This window comes from Sciurus carolinensis, chromosome 3, assembly GCF_902686445.1.
Source record: "Sciurus carolinensis chromosome 3, mSciCar1.2, whole genome shotgun sequence".
Taxonomy (NCBI): Eukaryota; Metazoa; Chordata; class Mammalia; order Rodentia; family Sciuridae; genus Sciurus; species Sciurus carolinensis.
The window spans coordinates 139,011,332-139,029,418 of NC_062215.1; the positions used below are offsets into that span (position 1 = coordinate 139,011,332).

An 18,087-nucleotide genomic window follows, 5' to 3' on the forward strand; every position below is an offset into this window, starting at 1 on the left:
ATACCTAAATCAAAGGAAAGTTAAGGTGACCTAGAGTACAGTATAATTCTGGACCATTACTACAGAGCTGGGAAATTAAGGTAAGGTGAAATAGAGGGGACATCCTCTCTGTGTTATGTCAAAAGCAAACTTGTGGTTACTCATGATGAAGTATAATGGGATTGTCTCATGAGTTGGGAGGCATTATAAATAGAATCCTAGTCTGCTTTTACAGGCAGACCAAGGAACAAAGGAAAGGAAGAAACCTACCATTGTCCTCTGTTGTGTTCCAACACAAAATCATTCATAAAAATTAAGGACTAGATTGTGTTAGACTTTAGGAATATGACTGTGAACAAGGCTGTGTTGGTCCCCGTGCATGCAGAGCTTGCTTAGAGTCTGATGAAGACATGCATTGAAAACAAAGTGACATGCACTGTAGTGGGGGAGATAGAAGATGTTATGGAGGGGAGGGCACGGTGTGACCCAGCTCTTCCCACACATGTGTGCATTTGGCAGGAAACTCCCCAGAGCTTACAGCGTGGGTAAATACCGTCCAGGTGAGAGGGTAGATAACAATAGGGTTGGAGAATTCAAAGACTGACTGCAGCACAGAGAGGTGAGAGAGCATGAACCATCAAAGAAACTGAAAGTAGTTCAGGTGGTCTTATGTGTCTTGAGTTTTGGAGGATGAAAAGCCTTTCTGGAGAAATGATGAGAGTTGAAGACTTAGTGACTCAATAGTGAGAGACTTTGGAAAGATTTGTTAAGAATTATGATCTTTATCATCTTTATCCAGAGCTGGAAATCTTTTTTTGTTTGTTTGTTTTAATGCCATGGACCCTTTTGGTTGTCTGATAAAACCTATCAACTCTGAAGAAGTAATTTTTTTATTAAATAAAATGCATAAGATTAAGAAGGAAACTAATAACATTGAAATACAGTAACAAACCAACTTTGCAATATATGAAAATCATTGAAACCACCTTTATAGCATAGTATAAAATAAGCACTTATTAGCGACATTAAATAATAAGATCTAGTCTGATTGATACACTTTTCAAATTGTGCTTAGCATAAATATTTTGAGATACCTGCAACACTGCCTTTATTCAAAATTGATAGAAATTCTAAACTTCAGTTAGAAGCTAGTGGAAATAAAATTGTTAATGATTACCATTCAAATTTATGAACCTACATACTCCAGGTAAAAATTGCTAATGTAGCCAGGCGTGGTGGCACATGCCTGTAATCCCAGCAGCTTGGGAGACTGAGGCAAGAAGATCCTGATTTCAAAGCCAGCCTCGGCAACTTAGCAAGGCCCTAAGTAACTTGGTAAGATCCTGAAATAAAATACAAAAGAGGGCTGAGGATGTGGCTCAGTAGTTAAGAAACCCTGGGTTCAATTCTCCAGTATCAAAAAAAAAAAAAAAAAAAAAAAAAGAATAAAGAATAAAAGAATTGCTAATGTAGGGTGTCAGGAGCCATTCAGAAATTTCTAGCATGGAGTGATATGATTCAATTTATTTTAAACAAAGTGTTTTGTCTACAAAAGAAGCCACATGGAATTGTATTTACTGCAAAGAGATTTCAGAGAATGTCCTCCACTACGTTTTTATTGCATCCTCATTGTGAGGATGCTGATAGAAATACTCATATGTCTTACAGTGGTGGTTGTGAAACTGTATGGATTGCTAGAATTCATAGACTGATGTGATGAACAAGGGTGAATTTCATTGTAAATTACACTGATAATCCAAACTTTAAAAAAATGCAATCAGTCAAATCAATAAATGTTCATGGTCAGTTTGAAAAAGGTTTTTACTCTGTGTCTGAAACTGGAGGATGTGTGCACAAAAGCCAGTTGGCCAAGTCTAGGGTCTGCTGCTAGGGCAAAGCCCTAGGATGACTTGACCCTTTATTGTGCACCTTCTACTGCAGGGAGTACATACGCCCCCTGAACTGTGTGAGGTAACAAAAACTCTCTTGGTTGCTAGGAGAATGTTCTTTCTGGTTCTTGGGGCGAGAGTGCGGATGCTCCCTACCACCTTAGACTTGGAGGAAATACACTGGCCAGCTGCCATCTCTCAGTATTTATTCTAGATAAAGTCACTGACATTTACTAAAATAGGTTCAAATGATTCTTTATGTTAAAAAGAATTCAAAATGGGATTAACAAAATATATAGCTGTGATTGGCCTGGGATGAGTGCAGGGAGAAGTGAAAATGTGATTAGTATTTCAAAACTAAATGTTTTATTTCCTTAAACTTTGCTTATTTGTTGCTAGCTTATTATGGACTGAATGTTTGTGTCTCCCCCAAGTTCATATGGTGAAATCCTAACCTCCAAAGTGATGATTAGATGATTAAGTCACAGGCATGAGCCCTTGAGGCTGGGATTAATGTCCTTATAAAAGAAACCTAGTTCTTTAGCTCTCTGCTGTGTGAGACAACCATGAGATGGTAAGTTAATTGTCTGCTTCCTGGAAGAGACTCTCACCAGAACTGGACCTTGCTGACATCTGATCTTGGATTTTCAGCCTCTAGGACTGTGAGAGATGAATTTCTGTGAAGCCCTCTGATCTAAGGTTCTTTCATCTGACCTAAGTCATAGTTGGCAGAAAAAATATTCTGGGGTAGGATTTGGAAGAAATAAATTCTCTTCCCACTGCACTTCCAGAGGATGTGGCACATCTTATCTTAGACTAAATATATCCCCAGAAGCCCCCTGACTATATCCCATTACCTCTACAAATATGATTTCTGGAGTGCAAGACTCACACTCTTGGGTAATAATTCTTTACCCTGGGGTCAAGAACATTTGATTTTCTGGATCTAGCTACTTGTTGAATTCACATAATGTGGGCTCTGCCTCATTATATCAAGCAAACTATCAAATTCCTTGTGTTTTCTACCTGCAAATAACGAACACTGATGACTATGATTACATAGGAAACAGTGACATTCTGTCACCAGACACTATTGACAAGCTTTGAAAATTTCTTGAGTAGGTGAGATCCACAGTTCTTTTGAAAAATTCCAGGAATGAGAAACTTCTACAACCTTTTTTAAAAATATCTAAATCCAATTGTTTGAGCACTTCCTGATAGGAAATTACCTCTTTGAAGATAAAACTTTAATAATCATGTCCAGTTTTAAGTTATTTCCTTTATTTTTGCTGCCAGTTGAACATATATGTCTCAGGAAATTTCAGGAAAGTGGGTCTGCGGAGGGAAGAAGGGACTGGGAGAACGCACCCTGAGAAAGATGTCATCAGACACCTTAGCCCTAAGAGTTCTCTCCGGAGCTTGCAAAGGAGTAAGGGAAGCAGCCTAGGGGTGGGGGTAGAGTTCATCCCTTAATAACAATCTGGAATCCAGTTGGGCACGTGTGTATGGGTATAAAGGATAAGAGACTGAATCTCATTAAGGGAAAAGGCAAATTATAGTAAAACCTCTTTTCCTGTTTGAATTTTTTCACATCAAACACAAGCCTCTGCCTGTTTGGTTTGCCTGGAGGGCAGGAGACGAGTGGAAGGAATAGAGTGGAGCCTTACAGAGGGGGAGTTATCTCTGACTGAAGTCAGGGCTCATATTGGGGAACAGCCTTGAAATTATTCTGCAGTTAGTCGTGGCAGATGCTTTGGTAGTAAAACTTTCTCACCTGGCTCAGCAGTTTCCATAGGGCTCAGCAGACATAGAGAACTCTCCAGGTCTTGGGCTTAGGGGACCCCTCACTATCACTAAGGGCAGCGACTGGACAGTGGCATCATTAAGCATCCAGTTATGGTGAGACAAGAACCAGAATAGACCTGTAGCTCATAGTCACGCACTGCCATCCAGTAAAGCACCTCCCTTTCCCTCCACACCAGGGAAAACCAAAGGAATGGCACTTCTTATCCTTTCTAGTCTCAGGTTAAATTCATGGGACCAGAGGATGGTAAAACTGGAAAGGATCATAGAACCCATTTCTATTCCAACCTTTTCTAGAATGTGCAACCCATGAATGAAATCAGTCACCCAAAGCCAGGATTATTTTCCTGTTCTTCATTCCTTGAGATTTTTATCCATGTTGTCTGCTTTCAATACTTGTAATATCAGCACAATTTACCCAAGGATGACTGTGGATCCCTAATAAGAGAAGTAGCTCTGGCTGTGACACTAATAGCTGTGAACCCCATATGGAAAATGTCCACATGGCAATCAAGATGCTTTATCATTCACACCTGGGGTTCCTGCAAACTGGTGCTGTTAATACCTCATCTTTATATTCCATCTTGGATCTACTGTGATGATTCTATTTGATTTTTTCCCTGAGGGCTTCCTGCTGGTTTTGATTAATGTAGGTATGACTTCGTTATTCTTAATCTACCCTGAAAATTTAACACTTATGCCTTCTAGAACCAAAATCATAAGTAACCCCTGAAAAACAAAATCAGAAGTAAAAAAAAAAAAAAAACACACACACACACACACATAAGACAATACAGTTGTCTTATCTTGCAAGTTTATCTGAAGTTTTGGTTTTTAGCATTTCAGTCACAATATTCCCAGTTGTGGTTGTGATGCCAGAGAGAGAGGAGCTTCAGACTTCTACCATTTCCTAAAAACCGGTATTTACAAGGCTGAAGAAATTAGATGTGGTCTTTAGTGAAGAAATGTCTTTGAACTTTTTCATTTGCTTCCTTCTTTGGGCTGTCAGATTTTATGCTGTCATTCAGCAGAATAAGGAGATTTCATCTGAAATTGAAAATTAAATGCTTGGTGAGCAAACTAATGTTTTGCAGATAAAGCACTCTTGGTGGGGGTAGATAAGCATCCTTGTGTTTACTAAATATAATCTTTCTACCATTTCCTGCTAAGTATTCACAAAAATATTTGTGGTCGATCAGTTGGAAATAAAAGGCACCTTTCGTGTAGATTAAAGACCATGTTGAGAAGAGGCTCCATTCATCACACTAAAGATGCAATGAGGAAATGGGTGTGAAAAATAGTGAAGGTTCAGTTAGACAAGAAACACTTAGTGAGTCAAGGACACCAACATTGGAATAAGCTACCAATGGAGAGAGTGGGTTTTCCATCCCTAGAAATCTTCAAAAGAAAGACTGAATACCACTTGATTTATAACCAGCTACAAATGTCTTATGATTCAGAGTCCCTCCAAGATTCTGATTTATGTTCAATTTCATGTAATTAAAGTTTTGAACCCCTGGATGAATGGGAATAAAAACAAATAGAATACATCCTGAGTAGCATCCTGGCATTACAGATTATGACCCAAATTCTCCAAAAGAAGAATATTAGTATGATGCTATTAATGGGTAATTCACAGACTATTTGAGAGTCTCCAGGAACTAGTAATGCAAGCAACAACCAAGAAGAATTTGAATTTGTGCTGCTTAAATGGTTAACACAGATATTAAATCAGGCTTATAAATATTGAGTAATATATGTTGTTGGATATAGTGAAGAGAGAATTGGGGACTGTTGGGGTCAATGACCACAGCAGACAGTGCCCTGGAATGGTGTATAGGAATATTTTACCCTCGGTGGTTCTAATGGAAAGGACTCAAAGTAGTCCTAGTAAGCTCAGGTGTCTGCCTTCAACAGCTTAACATTAGCCACACACAGGACCACACAGACACCCCTTGTGTTATGCTCATGAATTTGTACTAGTGTGTTTTCTCCCCGCCCAGGCAGTATGTAGTCCCTTTGAGTCACACCCCACCTTTGCTCCATTGGAAATGCCCTGGACCAGGAATGGAAAAGGGAACATACTGCAGTTTCAATGGTTGTGGGACTCAGGTTTTCTCTCAGCACTGCATATACGCTTGGAGACATGGGAAGAAGGTCCGATGGAGACTGTGGCTCAGTTGAATCACTTCGGCTTAAAGAGATAACAGGTCAGCATTACATGGATTAGAACACAAAAGCCATGGTGATGTTCTCCATCTGAGACTCATTTCTAGAGCTTCATCTGTTTGTGACATTGAACTTTCAATCTGCTGTGGGATATATGGCATATAAAAGGGTAGCTTCATAATTCTAGTCATTATAGACTACATAAGTGCCCTCTGAAGACTAGCTTTATGTTAAAAGAAATGAATCATAAAATGCTTTATTGGACATTAAAATGTTTTATTCTCAGTTATATGTACTCTGCTCTACCCTTAAATCTTTTGTAGGAAAGCTTTTTTAAAATTAATTCAATAATAAATATTTTACATGTGACTAATATTACTCACATTGTTGAAATTGGTATAAAAACTGAAGGAACATAACCTTTGTCTCCCCTCTCTGTTGGTCTTGAAACTGGAAAAGAAAGGCATAATGTTGGGGAAACATTAACATCATTGACAAAATTAGAAAAAAAAAGACTAGAAAAAATATCAACAATGCTAAAAGGAAAAAGGAGAATGCAGTAATGACTCACAAAAATTTAGTTGAATAGAAGGAACAGCCTCTAGATAAACATACAATGTACAAGAAGAGAAAAGCAAGTCTCTTAGAAGGCCTTTACATAGTAATGTCTCTAAAATGTGTGAGAAAAGTTGAGAATCAACTCTATTGCCTGTCTTCTATGTTGCATTTAAGTTTCATTATAAGATCTGACTTATTCACATATTAAGGGGTTCATATCAATCCAATTCTCATGAATTGGCACCAACCATAACATTATTACACAAGTGTTGGAGGGACCAACCTCACCATCCCTAAAAGTGACACTGTACTGTACTATTATGAATACTGTTGGAACAGCGGTGTGCAAGCTTTACCTTGGAAACTTGTTGAAGTTGAACTTGGTCTAATTTTCCAACTGTAATTTGTTGAAACGACATTTGTATTTTATTCTATTTTATGTAGAATGTCACATAAAAACCACACTTTTTTTGGTTTTGTTTTCTTCTATGTGTTTTTGTTGTTGTTTGTTTCAGAGAGGATGAAGTCAGGTGTCAGAAAGTCACTAACTGTGAGGGACTACTGTAGGATTTCCCACAAGATAATGTGCAGAGATTTAGTCACTATTGCTGAAAATTTTCACTTTCCTTTTTTATGTCTTATTAGAGACAGGGTGTCTCCCTGAGTTGCTTAGGTCCTCACTAAGTTGCTGAGTTTGGGTTTGAACTAGAGATCCTCCTGCCTCAGCCTCCCAAGTCACTGGGATTACAGGTGTGTGCCACCAGGCACCTGGCTAAGAATTTTAAAGATTGTATATGCAATTATCCCTGGTATCTGTGAAGGATTGGTTCTAGGAATCCCAGAAGACAACAAAAACCTTGGATGCTCAAGTCCTTTATGTAAAGTTGTATGGTATAGGTATATAACCTACACACATCTTCCCATATAATTTAATTTAAATCATTTTTAGATTGCTTATAACACCTAATGCAATATAGAACTATTTAAATAGGTGTTATACCTTATTGTTTGGGAAACAATGACAAGAAAAAGTCTGCATATGTCCATTACGGAGGAAATTTTAAAAAATATAATTTTGATTCTTGGCTGGTTGAATCTGCAGATGCAGAAACTTATGGCTACAGAGGACCAGCTGTACTTTGATTAAAGAAGCAGAGTGGTGGACTTGCCTTATAATTATACAGCTGACAGTAAATTTTCTTTCATGTATTCCGTAAATATTTACTGACTCTCTGTTTTGGTCAGGTACTATTCTAGGCCCTTAAGCTACTACCAGGAAAGATAGACTAAGGAAAGAGCAGGATGAAGCACAGACCCCCATGTTCCCTTGCTGGCAAACAAAGACTCTCTGTGTTATAAGATTATAGTAAGGTGAAAAACATAAAATGTATAAAGCCTTGGGTTCCTTTGCAAAAGACTTGCCTTACTTTTTATTTTGCCGTACCAGGGATTGAACCCAGGGGTACTTTACCACTGATCCACGTTCCCAGCCCCCTTTTTTGGTTTTATTTTGAGACAGAGTCTTGCTAAGTTGCACAGGGCCTCATTAAGTTACTGAGACTGGCTTTGAATTTTCGATCCTCCTGCCTCAGCCTCCTGAGCCGCTGGGATTGTAGGCACGCCTCACCACACCTGACTTGCCTTACTTTTAAAAGCTTTTAATCATTACCTCCTCTTTCTTTTCCTTTTCCTGTCAGAGAAGGGAAGTTAGCACCATTCCTGTTTTATGAAGGAGAAACCCTGAGCTCTACAGAGGCTGTGAGAGGCCCCATGACAAGGGCAGAGTCTGGTTGTAGCCACTGGTTATCACTCTGCTAGTGTCAGACAGTCTAGCAGGCCCTCTCCAGGAATCCCTGAAGTACCACTTCATTTCTAAAGCGTTGACTTCCATATGCCCCTTAGATCTTGCAAAGATCAAAGTAAACAAAAAAGAGGAACTTCATTTACTATGCTCTGATATGATGTTATTTTCCAAAATTGTAAGAAGAAAGTAAACAGAAAGAACCTCACCCTCGCATGGCTGGGAGCTGTAGTGTTTACCAAAGGCTTTGTCTTTGGGAATGTCAGGATATAGGTACTTTAGAGGGTTTTCTGGAATGTTTTCAGCCATAATAACCTTGTAGTCTCGAAGGATGTCAGCAAATGGCAGAGCAGACAACCGGCCTTTGTTGTAAGGTTCTACAGAGTGGAATCGCACTTCTCCTGAAAAACCAGAGATCAGAGAAATCAGGTTCCTGCAGATGTTCGTTGTGACTGTTCCTCTTACCCACATTATCTTCATGGTTGAAATATACAACAGGCCTTCTGCAATCGGGACAGTAGAGATTGTTCATGCGATAGAGTGTGACCACACAGACCTTCAGAATTCATGGAATCCTGTTTGGGACAACTGCACCAACCAAGGTTCAAACTTGATTAGTATTTGATAAACATATTAATATACCATGCACTTCTGGGAACTGAAATCCCAATAACCAAACTCAAGATTACTGAATTCACATGAATAAACTGTAGTGAGTACATACCGTTTTCAGAGTGGTCCACCCAGGTGAAAGTTATCCCTCCAAGATGGCTTTCACTGAATCTTAATAAAAAGGTTCCAGGCATTTTGTCCTTGAGCAGGAACCGTTCCTTTTCTTTGCTAACGAAGCCCATGACATACCTGGAAAGAGAAGAACGCATCGTTTCATCTGGTCATTACAGCATTTGCTTTTATTTCATTCATAAAGAATAGACATAAATAGACCTGTTTATGTATAATCAAAATCAGTTATACCTGAGATACTCATATACAGATATACATACCAATACTCTCTGAAGGTGGTAAGAAATTACAAGTATTTTTATTTATATGGTATGAAACATGCTTAAAAGAAAAAGAAATGGAAACAAAACCAAAAAGAACAGAAAAAAGAACCTAACTCATATGGACAACATAGCCCATAGCTCACCCATCAATCCAAAGGGGAAGAATGTGTTTCTTAATCAGGTCCAGAATGGCTTCAAGCCATGTCCAAAAGGTAAATGATTTACCAGGTAAGTGTTCCTATTAAAATAAATAAGCACATTAGGACAATGATTATTTAAGCAGTAACATCGATATAATAATTCAAGTTTTATTTAAACTGGACAACACCTCCTTTTTTAAAAAAAATTCTATAGCAAAAATCTTCAAAACCAAAGGTAATGATATGGAGGCTTAGAGAAGAGCATTACTTTAAAAAAACAAAAAACAAAAAATAAGTATCTAAATGATGTTCCCCATGCCCTGTTTGTACCTTGCAGAACTTGGCCCAGGTGAGGTGACCATCACTGTAGCTAGATTGGACTAAAACGAAGAAAAAAATAAGATTTTAAAAAATTAAACAAATGAGACTCTTCTATTTTGCGCTCAATTTAGATGTTTCTCCCTCTTTTAACCTTTCTTCAACATCTGCGATGATTTTACACTTTACAGTTAGGTATGGTATAAATGTCACCCTTGCTCCTAAGAAATTCATCATTTAGGAAAAAAAGCTTTCTGATGGAGGAGCTAACAATGGGTTTAGGGATTTCCATGAATGGGTAGGATATCAATCATCAGAGGGAAGGAAGGAAGCCACTCCAGGGAGCGAGAATAATGTAGGTCAAGGCATGGTGGTCATGAACATGGCTCAGAGTGAAGACAGGAAGAGCAGCCCAGTGCAGTGAATGAACCTTATGAAATAGATTTACATAAATTAGATGTAGCCAGGTTACCAGGAATCTAGCCTATTAAGATGAAAAGAACAGTCTAGAAATCCACAAGGTAATAGGCAACCATCAGTTATTTTGATCCAGAGCAGTGAAATCATGCCACTTCCTACCTAAATTTTTAAGGAAATTATACTTACAGATACTTTGATAAAGAACTGAAAGGATGTAGTCAATGTACTATACACTTAAAAGATTTATTTACTCATTAGCAAATATTTATTGAATGCCTAGTAGTATCGCTGTTTAAGAATTAAATAAGGATCCAAAAATATATTTGCATTAAATATATTTTGTAATATTACCCAAAGTCGTGATTTATTTAAATCCCTGTTGATAAGATAATGGATGCAAATGGCAAACAATCCTGGATCACATGTCAAACTTAAATTTGCTGCTATATCTGTGCCTTTTTTGGCCCTTCTTTAACTAGAAAGTCATACAGATCCAATTTGAATTCTTTTTTGGTGCTAAATGTGTTCATTCCTGACTTGTCAGAGTACAGATATCTTTTAAAATTCTTTTAGACAAAGCTCAGACTATAATCAGTACATGTAGTACCAATGAGGCTATTTTGCAAACTTTCTTAATATGCAGAATTAGATTATTACTAGGTGTTTTCAAATTTTCTATTAAGTCTCCTTACTTGTGAGGAAATCAGTTGTTTCCCAGTTGGTTAATGTCAGTTGAGATATTAATATGAAAGATCAATGCACCATTAAGGCTTCACATCATCTTCAGCAGAAATGGCTTAAGCACACCTGGAAACTAACATGTGCAATGGAAAGGAAGAGCTTTAGAACTGGCCCTGCCCTGTCAAGACTTGGCTGTATGTACTAGTCAGTCACTTGGCCTCTGAACCTCATCAGCCTCATCTTTATAATGGATAGAATAATATGGACCTTACAGAACTTTTGTGGGAATTAAAGATAATATAGCACTTGTGCCTGGCAATATAGTGGACACTCAATAAACTGTAATAATCATTAATAGTAGTGTTAGTAATATCATTCTGGTTCCTTAAAATGTTTGAGTGCCAAAAAACAGGCAAAGCCTCTGTTCCTATCAATTCTCACCTGTAAGCTTCTCTGCCAGCATATTGAGTTGATCTGAATTAAGGCCACGACCAACATATGATGAAAACTGCCAGCTCATCACTTCCAGGAGTTGACTCAAAGTGGCAGATGGAGGGTTATTAAAGAAAACCAAGTTCTGAAATAGAGTTATGATGATGATTATAGTTGTTAATTACACTAAACACATTGTAATTCAATATATGGGATTTCTGATTTGAGATCCAGATCAACTAAATTAACAATACAGAATGAAATCTTACTCTGTTCTTTTTAAGACTGATCTTGTTTTTTCCTAAAGGGCTTTTGTGTGACATTATACAGAATTGCATCTTTCCTGAATCATTTGGCATCTCTTAACTTTTTCCTGGACTATCAACTATCAATCATCATAGACAAGTGTTTAACACTGCCCAACAAATAATTGGACAGATACTCTTTTCTGAAATAATATTAATCTTAAATGAAACATCACATTTTTTAAATTGGCTCATCATGAGAAGCCACCAGTTACACTTTGATGAGATCAGTCATCCCAAAAGCAAGAAATACCAAAAGTCCCAGGACAAGGAAAGTAATCCTATAAGGTGAGTTTAACAACTAACCTCAAACTCCTATTTTAAGGATAGTATGGTAGTTTTTTCTTATTTTGCTCTAGATAGGAGAATATTCTCTATGATCAGATAGTGATGAGGTTGTTTGTGCCCAAAACTGGGTCAATAGTAGTAGACCACAAGACGTTGTCCCAGATTATGTATGGGAAAGCAGATAGGTGTGAAAACCAGGTATTCTAAGAAGAGGAGGAGGGAAAGAATTGAGAAATGTAGTGCAGTACCTGGAGGAGGCATAGGTGAACATGAGCTAAGTTGTAGGCAGAAAGGAAAAGGACCAAGAGACTCTAGAAGGTGGGAATGTTAGAGGATATAGCATCCAACAAAGAGGGGAGATAGGACGAGGGAGAAGGAAGAGAAAGAGTTTCTAGGAAGGCAGTTTCCTTACACCTGAAAATTGTACCTGGAAAAATGGACAGAAAGCCCAGAATATAATAAAAGTCCAAGAGTTTAGGTTTCCCATTAGGCTAGAATTAAGAAATCCCAGTTCATTGTTCAGCTTGGTTTGAAAGCAGGCTGTGACTGTCGGAGGAGCTATACTTGACTCAGTCTCCAGATTCTCATGCTGAACCAAGTAATCTGGGAGTGGGTGGGATGGCTGAGGTGGCTCTCAAACAGGCCACCAAGCAAAGCCAAGAGTGTTGCTGTGCTGTGAGGCTAAAGGACAGAGTTATCCCATCTCCCCTCCTATGCCCTGGAGCTGAAAGAAATGAACTCCTAGAGGGGATTTGCCAAAAGGGAAAGGCTCTAGTGAGTTCTGGTCTCTTCTCTTCAGGCTGAGAGGAAGTCGGGCACAAGGAACTCCCTGCAGCCTTCCTTCGGACAGTAGATCTGTCTCAGATGCCAGGGTACTGAGGCCGAGGAGGAATAGGGTTGAACAATTTTCCATATTAGGAACATTGGGTTGAAGGTTAAGAACACTTACGGTGAACCTATTATGGCTTTGTTCTTATTGCTGGGACCTTATGTGAACAAATCAATTGATTTGGAGGGAATATTTGCTTTGAATTAAGAAGAAATGCTGTTATTTACAGCTGACCTGTTTTCTGTAAACATTGGTGTTTTTCAGACACACACTGAGATTTAGTGAGAGGGAGCAGAGGAAGTGCTGACTCATCTTTTGTGCCACTCCTTGGTTTTCTTGAGTCTTAATCGCTTGCATTGTGACTTGAGGCCAATTTTTGGTCAGTGCTGCATATAACCACCAGATGGCACTAAAACCCAGCTTAAGCCTGGGAGGGATAAAATCTATACATAATTGACTCGAAAATCTGTGCTGTCAAAGGATAGTTAGGCAAGATTGATGAATATCCTAGGGACTTATTTGGAAACCAATTTTCTAACTTCATATAAGAAACTGTAGGTAAAAGGTGGGGCCAGAAGAAGCTAAGGAGATGAGATATCAAATTCTGACAGCAGTCGGGTGTAAACTTTTAAGGCAAGGAGCTTCCCTACAGTGTAGTTATTAGGGCCGCAGGATGGTCCTAGAATTCTGTGATGCATATTGTTGGGAGATGACCAGCCTCTCAGAAGTGACCAATATCTGTCACTTTTGCTAGCCAACACTCCCTCAGGATCCAAGTACATCAGAATATATTACTCTAAATATGAAATGAACTATGAAACTATAAATGAACAACAAACAAACACATGCCTTTGTGGGCACATGCACACATGTGCACATAAACACACACACCACTTTTTGACAGATGGGTTTTGTTGACAATAAAACAAATCAAATAGAATGAGAAGAGGCAGGAAACTCTACCTGGGAATCATTGGTTGACACATTGTACCAAATGATGGATGCCCAAGCATTAGGTAACTGGCTGACATTGGAAATCATCACCACAGGTAACGAGCTGGTCTGGTTAAAAAAAAAATCGTTATTACAGATGATTGTACATTACATTAATCTTACACTTGATCCTTTCCTCCAAAGAGCCATCTCAAGCCCACCCCATTCCCAATCCTGATGCTCATGTTCACTGTCACTAATATGACCCCTGGCAGCAGAGCTTTTGAGCATGAATGAGCCAGGGTGTAGGAAAAGCTGGAGTCCTTTCAGAGTGCTTAGAAAGCTTTCCTAACATTTTCCTTGACATCACATGAATATGTATACTTTCTCATGTCACTACTACCTCAACTGCAACTAATTAGAAATTCTATTGATTTAGCGCCTGTCCACTTTATTGTCACATTTTCAAATCTGACTTTAAATTTACCTGTGGGTGAATCAGTAGATTCAAATTACTATCTAACACCTTATTATCACCAGTACTAGCCATGGGAGTTTTTATCACACAAGGCGAAAGGTAAGGTGTAAGAGCTGGAGCTGCCTGCCTACTGCTGGCAGAACTGAATTTAGTTCCGTTGGTAATGCAGTTTTCTACCTTGTGGAATGAACAGGCTTCTATAGACTAGCTGGAGACACTGATCAATTTGCAACAATGCCTTTCCAATAACAGACATCACATTCCTATAGGCAGTAAAACACCCAGTTAAGGAAATTAACAGTTCATGGAAATAGGTTTAGGGAAAGAGAAGAGGAAGAAACCTATGGAAGGTTTACAAATATGTTTGCATTCATTAAATAAGAGAGCAAAGGCAGAATTCTTGCACAATACACTCCACAAATCTGATCACATTCAGGATGTGTGAAATTGTGCTTGTTCATTCATGCACTAAACTGCTCATTTATTCTACAACTGTTGAGCACCTACCATGTGCTAGGTATTGTGCATTGACTGTGTACATTCAAGGCAGTGTCCTGCCTTCAAGGGGCTTGCAGTCAACCACATTCAGTTTAATCCCAAAAGTTTCATTATTGTGTCTTTGGGTTCAATGGTCATTGTTAGAAGAGGATCAAAGCAATTCGCTGTCAGTGTTTTATTGTTTTTGCTTGTTTATTATGTTAGAGAAGTCTTCCTTCTAAGAGATTTTCATATAAGATTAAAAAAATATATCACCACATGACATGGTCCAAGGATACTGACTTCTGTTTTAGACTTTCCGCTCAGTATTTGTGACTCAGAAAAATCCCACAAAATAAATGAGCAAAAATGCAATGTAGGCAACAAATTATTCAACATATATTAAAATCATAATTCTATGAAACTTTATCATTTATATTTAACCAGAGTAGCATGTTTTTTTTAAATTTTATTTGTTCTTTTCTGATATACATGACAGTAGAATGTATTTTGAAATATTATACATACATGAAGTATAACCTATTCTAATTAGGATCCCATTCTTGTGGTTGTACATGATGTGGAGTTTCACAGTAGTGTATTCATATATGAACATAGGAACATTATATCCGATTCATTTCACTGTCTTTCCTGTTCCCGTCCCTCACTTCCCATCATTGCCCTTTGTCTAATCCAGTGAACTTCTATTCTTCCCTCCCTCCACTTATTGTGTGTTAGCATCCACATATCAGAGTAGAATAACATGTTAACTATTTGGTGAACATTTGACATACTGCTTCTCTAAGGTAAAACAAAAATAACAGGGAACTACTAAAACCTAGAAAAGATTAAGCTTTCATCTACAGATGCTGACCAATTCCTGCAAATATTACTGGTAAATAGTAGATGCTCCGTGAAACACATACCTCCAAGTCGATGGTCAGGCCATAGAGGCAGATCTGTGTCTCAAAAGTTATGGAATGAAGCTCCTCAGTCACCATGTGACAGCCCTAAGGGAGAAACAAATACATTATCTTACCTACCGTCTAATATTAGACTTATTTCTAAAAAGGTAATAAACTTCAGAGTAAATGTTCCCCAAACATTCCCTATTATTGAAAATTCTTTCTATTATTTTAAAAGTTATATGTGGAGTTTTGGAATCCACAAACAGAATGATCATAAGTCTCCAAAACAATACAATTTCTGGCTTTTAAAATCCAAGCATATTGTCAGTTGAAATTCAGATAAGTTATTCTTTATTTTAATTTTGAAAATTAGTTCTTTTGATTTACCAAATATTAATGAAAACATGTCTTTGGGGGTATACATAAGAAACTCCTAGTGTCCTAATGAGTTTGTTTTAAAAGAAAGCAAGATTTTCTTCTGATTAAACATGTTAGGTGAGATACGTGTGTTATCATCTGTTTGCTCTACTAAGATAACAGGTGGAGTTTTATTCACTTTCCAGTAAAGCAAAATTGTAATTTAGATCCCCCAGTGAGAAGTAGGAGAATGAGGAATGAGGGTAGAAGTAAGAACCCAGGGGTTGGAAGCACTGGCTGCCGAGGCTGTGGATAGAAGAGATTGCACAGGAGGTGGATTAGGAGCCCCAAGTCATGTTGTGAGGCCTCCATCCTTCCCCAGCCCGGGTCGGGGCAGGAGGATTACTGTATTGGGCAGAAGACCCAGAAGAATCAGAAAGGCTGTGCATTCAGGTCAAGCTGTGGACAGGGCTGAGGTACCAGGCTCAAAAGAGGATGATGCTGTGAAAGTCCATGGTGAAGCCCTTCCCTACTTCCTGACATCTGGACAACTCATGGCCAGGCTTAAAGTCTCTAGGAAGGACATCTTTCAAAGTGACCCAGACCAAAGGAAAAGAACTTATGAAACAACCAGGTCCTAATATTCACTCTAAAGTCTACAATTCCCAAAATGCACATAGAACTTCCAGACAGCTTTTTAGTGCCCTTAATTTTAAACAGCAGCCTAAGAATTGTCAGACATTTGACAAAGACTCTTACATGAATACAGATAGAAAAAAAAAAAAAAGAACTCAAAAGATAATGCAAAAGACAAGAGTTAAAAAAAATCTATAAAAAAATGTGTACTAGGCTCAGTTTCAACAAATAAATGGCAAATCAACCAATTATAATGGGTTAATACTGCTTGGATACTAATTTGTAAGGAAGACCTTTTATGACACAATGGAGAAATTTGAACAAGCAAGGTCCGATTAAGGAATAGCTTTAGGGAATTATTATTTTGAGACAAGGGTGTTGTGTTTAAGAACTTCTTATATTCTGCTGACACTTTCTAAAGTATCTGTGAGTAAGAAGCTATATTACTTGGAATTTAAAAACTGTAGAAAAATGTTTTTGTATAGGAAAAAAACAGATGAAACAAGAAGGCAAATGTCAATTATTGCTGAAGTTATGTGTTGCATAAATGGGGGCTAATTGTATTTTCTACTTTCGTGTATATGTGAAATTTTCCATCATAAGTTTCTTAAACTGTTTTATATAATTATATAACAATTATCAATGAAACAAGAATAAGAGACTATAAAAGGTACATTCAGAAAATAATAATGAATAATTTAAAATGTAAGAAAAATAAATACAGTAGAAGAATTAGAAGTAGAGAAAAAAAGTAAAACCAAAAAAAATGGAAAAATGAAAAATAAGATAGAAAAGACAATAAAAACTTATTATATGCACTCCAACAACAAACTAACACAAGTTCCAGAAAGAACCTGTGGAGTGGAGGAAATATCAAAAACACAACCAAATGGCAATTCTTAGACACTGCATATGGGTATTAGTGCAATCACTTTGGAAGACAATTTCTCAATATCTAATAAAATGCAAGATAGCCATTACCTACACTTATCAATTCTTGTCACATGCACATAGCTCAAGGAATTTCTTGTACTCAGATAAAAAAGGCATGTAGAAGAATATTAATTGCAGGCACTTATAGTGGAATTGTGTACAATGCTAAAAACTGTTCATCAATGGAATAGCTAAATATATTGTGTATATTTAGGGAGTAAAAGACAGAAACTGAATTGAATAATCTCGCACAACATAAATCAGCTGAAGGATGGGTCTCAGAAAAAAACTGTTGAGCAAGAAAAGCAAATTGCAGTAGTATATATTAAGTTGTCATAATTAAATAAAGAACAATACAAAGTATTTAGGGGCATATTCATTTGTAGCTCAAGTATAAAAACAGACTTGGGAATAATAAACACCAACATTCAAGACAATGGCTACGTCTGCAGTGGATCTTGGTGGATGGAGAAGAAAAGGACTACAGAGGAATACCAGCTATCTTTAACTGCATTTGCAAAGCCCGACTTTTTAAAGCTGGTTAATGGATGTTCATTTTATTGTTTTTATATGTTTTCACATGATCTCAATAGTCTATTGCAAATAATAAATAAAATAAAACTTCTCAAATCGAAGAAAATGAATATTTAAATTGGAAGATCCCCAGGAAACCTCCAGCACCATAAATAACTAGAAAGCAACACCAAAATACATTGTTGTAAAATTTCAGAAAACCAAGGATTAAA

At 37.6% G+C, this 18,087-nt stretch overlaps 1 protein-coding gene across 3 annotated transcripts in view; it reads right to left on the minus strand.

Moving 5' to 3' along the window:
- Nucleotides 1-4,473: 4,473 nt before the first annotated feature.
- Nucleotides 4,474-18,087, minus strand: part of Stat4 (signal transducer and activator of transcription 4) — a 91,521-nt gene continuing 77,907 nt past the window's right edge. For all 3 annotated transcript variants that reach the window (XM_047547120.1, XM_047547118.1, XM_047547119.1), the window contains 10 exons: nucleotides 15,434-15,517; nucleotides 13,583-13,681; nucleotides 11,207-11,342; nucleotides 9,677-9,726; nucleotides 9,350-9,444; nucleotides 8,924-9,060; nucleotides 8,409-8,600; nucleotides 6,224-6,290; nucleotides 5,757-5,865; nucleotides 4,474-4,718 (listed from right to left, as the gene is read on the minus strand). In XM_047547120.1, the coding sequence (XP_047403076.1) occupies nucleotides 4,692-4,718; nucleotides 5,757-5,865; nucleotides 6,224-6,290; nucleotides 8,409-8,600; nucleotides 8,924-9,060; nucleotides 9,350-9,444; nucleotides 9,677-9,726; nucleotides 11,207-11,342; nucleotides 13,583-13,681; nucleotides 15,434-15,517 (996 nt within the window). In that variant the 3' untranslated portion in view covers nucleotides 4,474-4,691. The remainder of the gene's footprint in view (nucleotides 4,719-5,756; nucleotides 5,866-6,223; nucleotides 6,291-8,408; nucleotides 8,601-8,923; nucleotides 9,061-9,349; nucleotides 9,445-9,676; nucleotides 9,727-11,206; nucleotides 11,343-13,582; nucleotides 13,682-15,433; nucleotides 15,518-18,087) is intronic.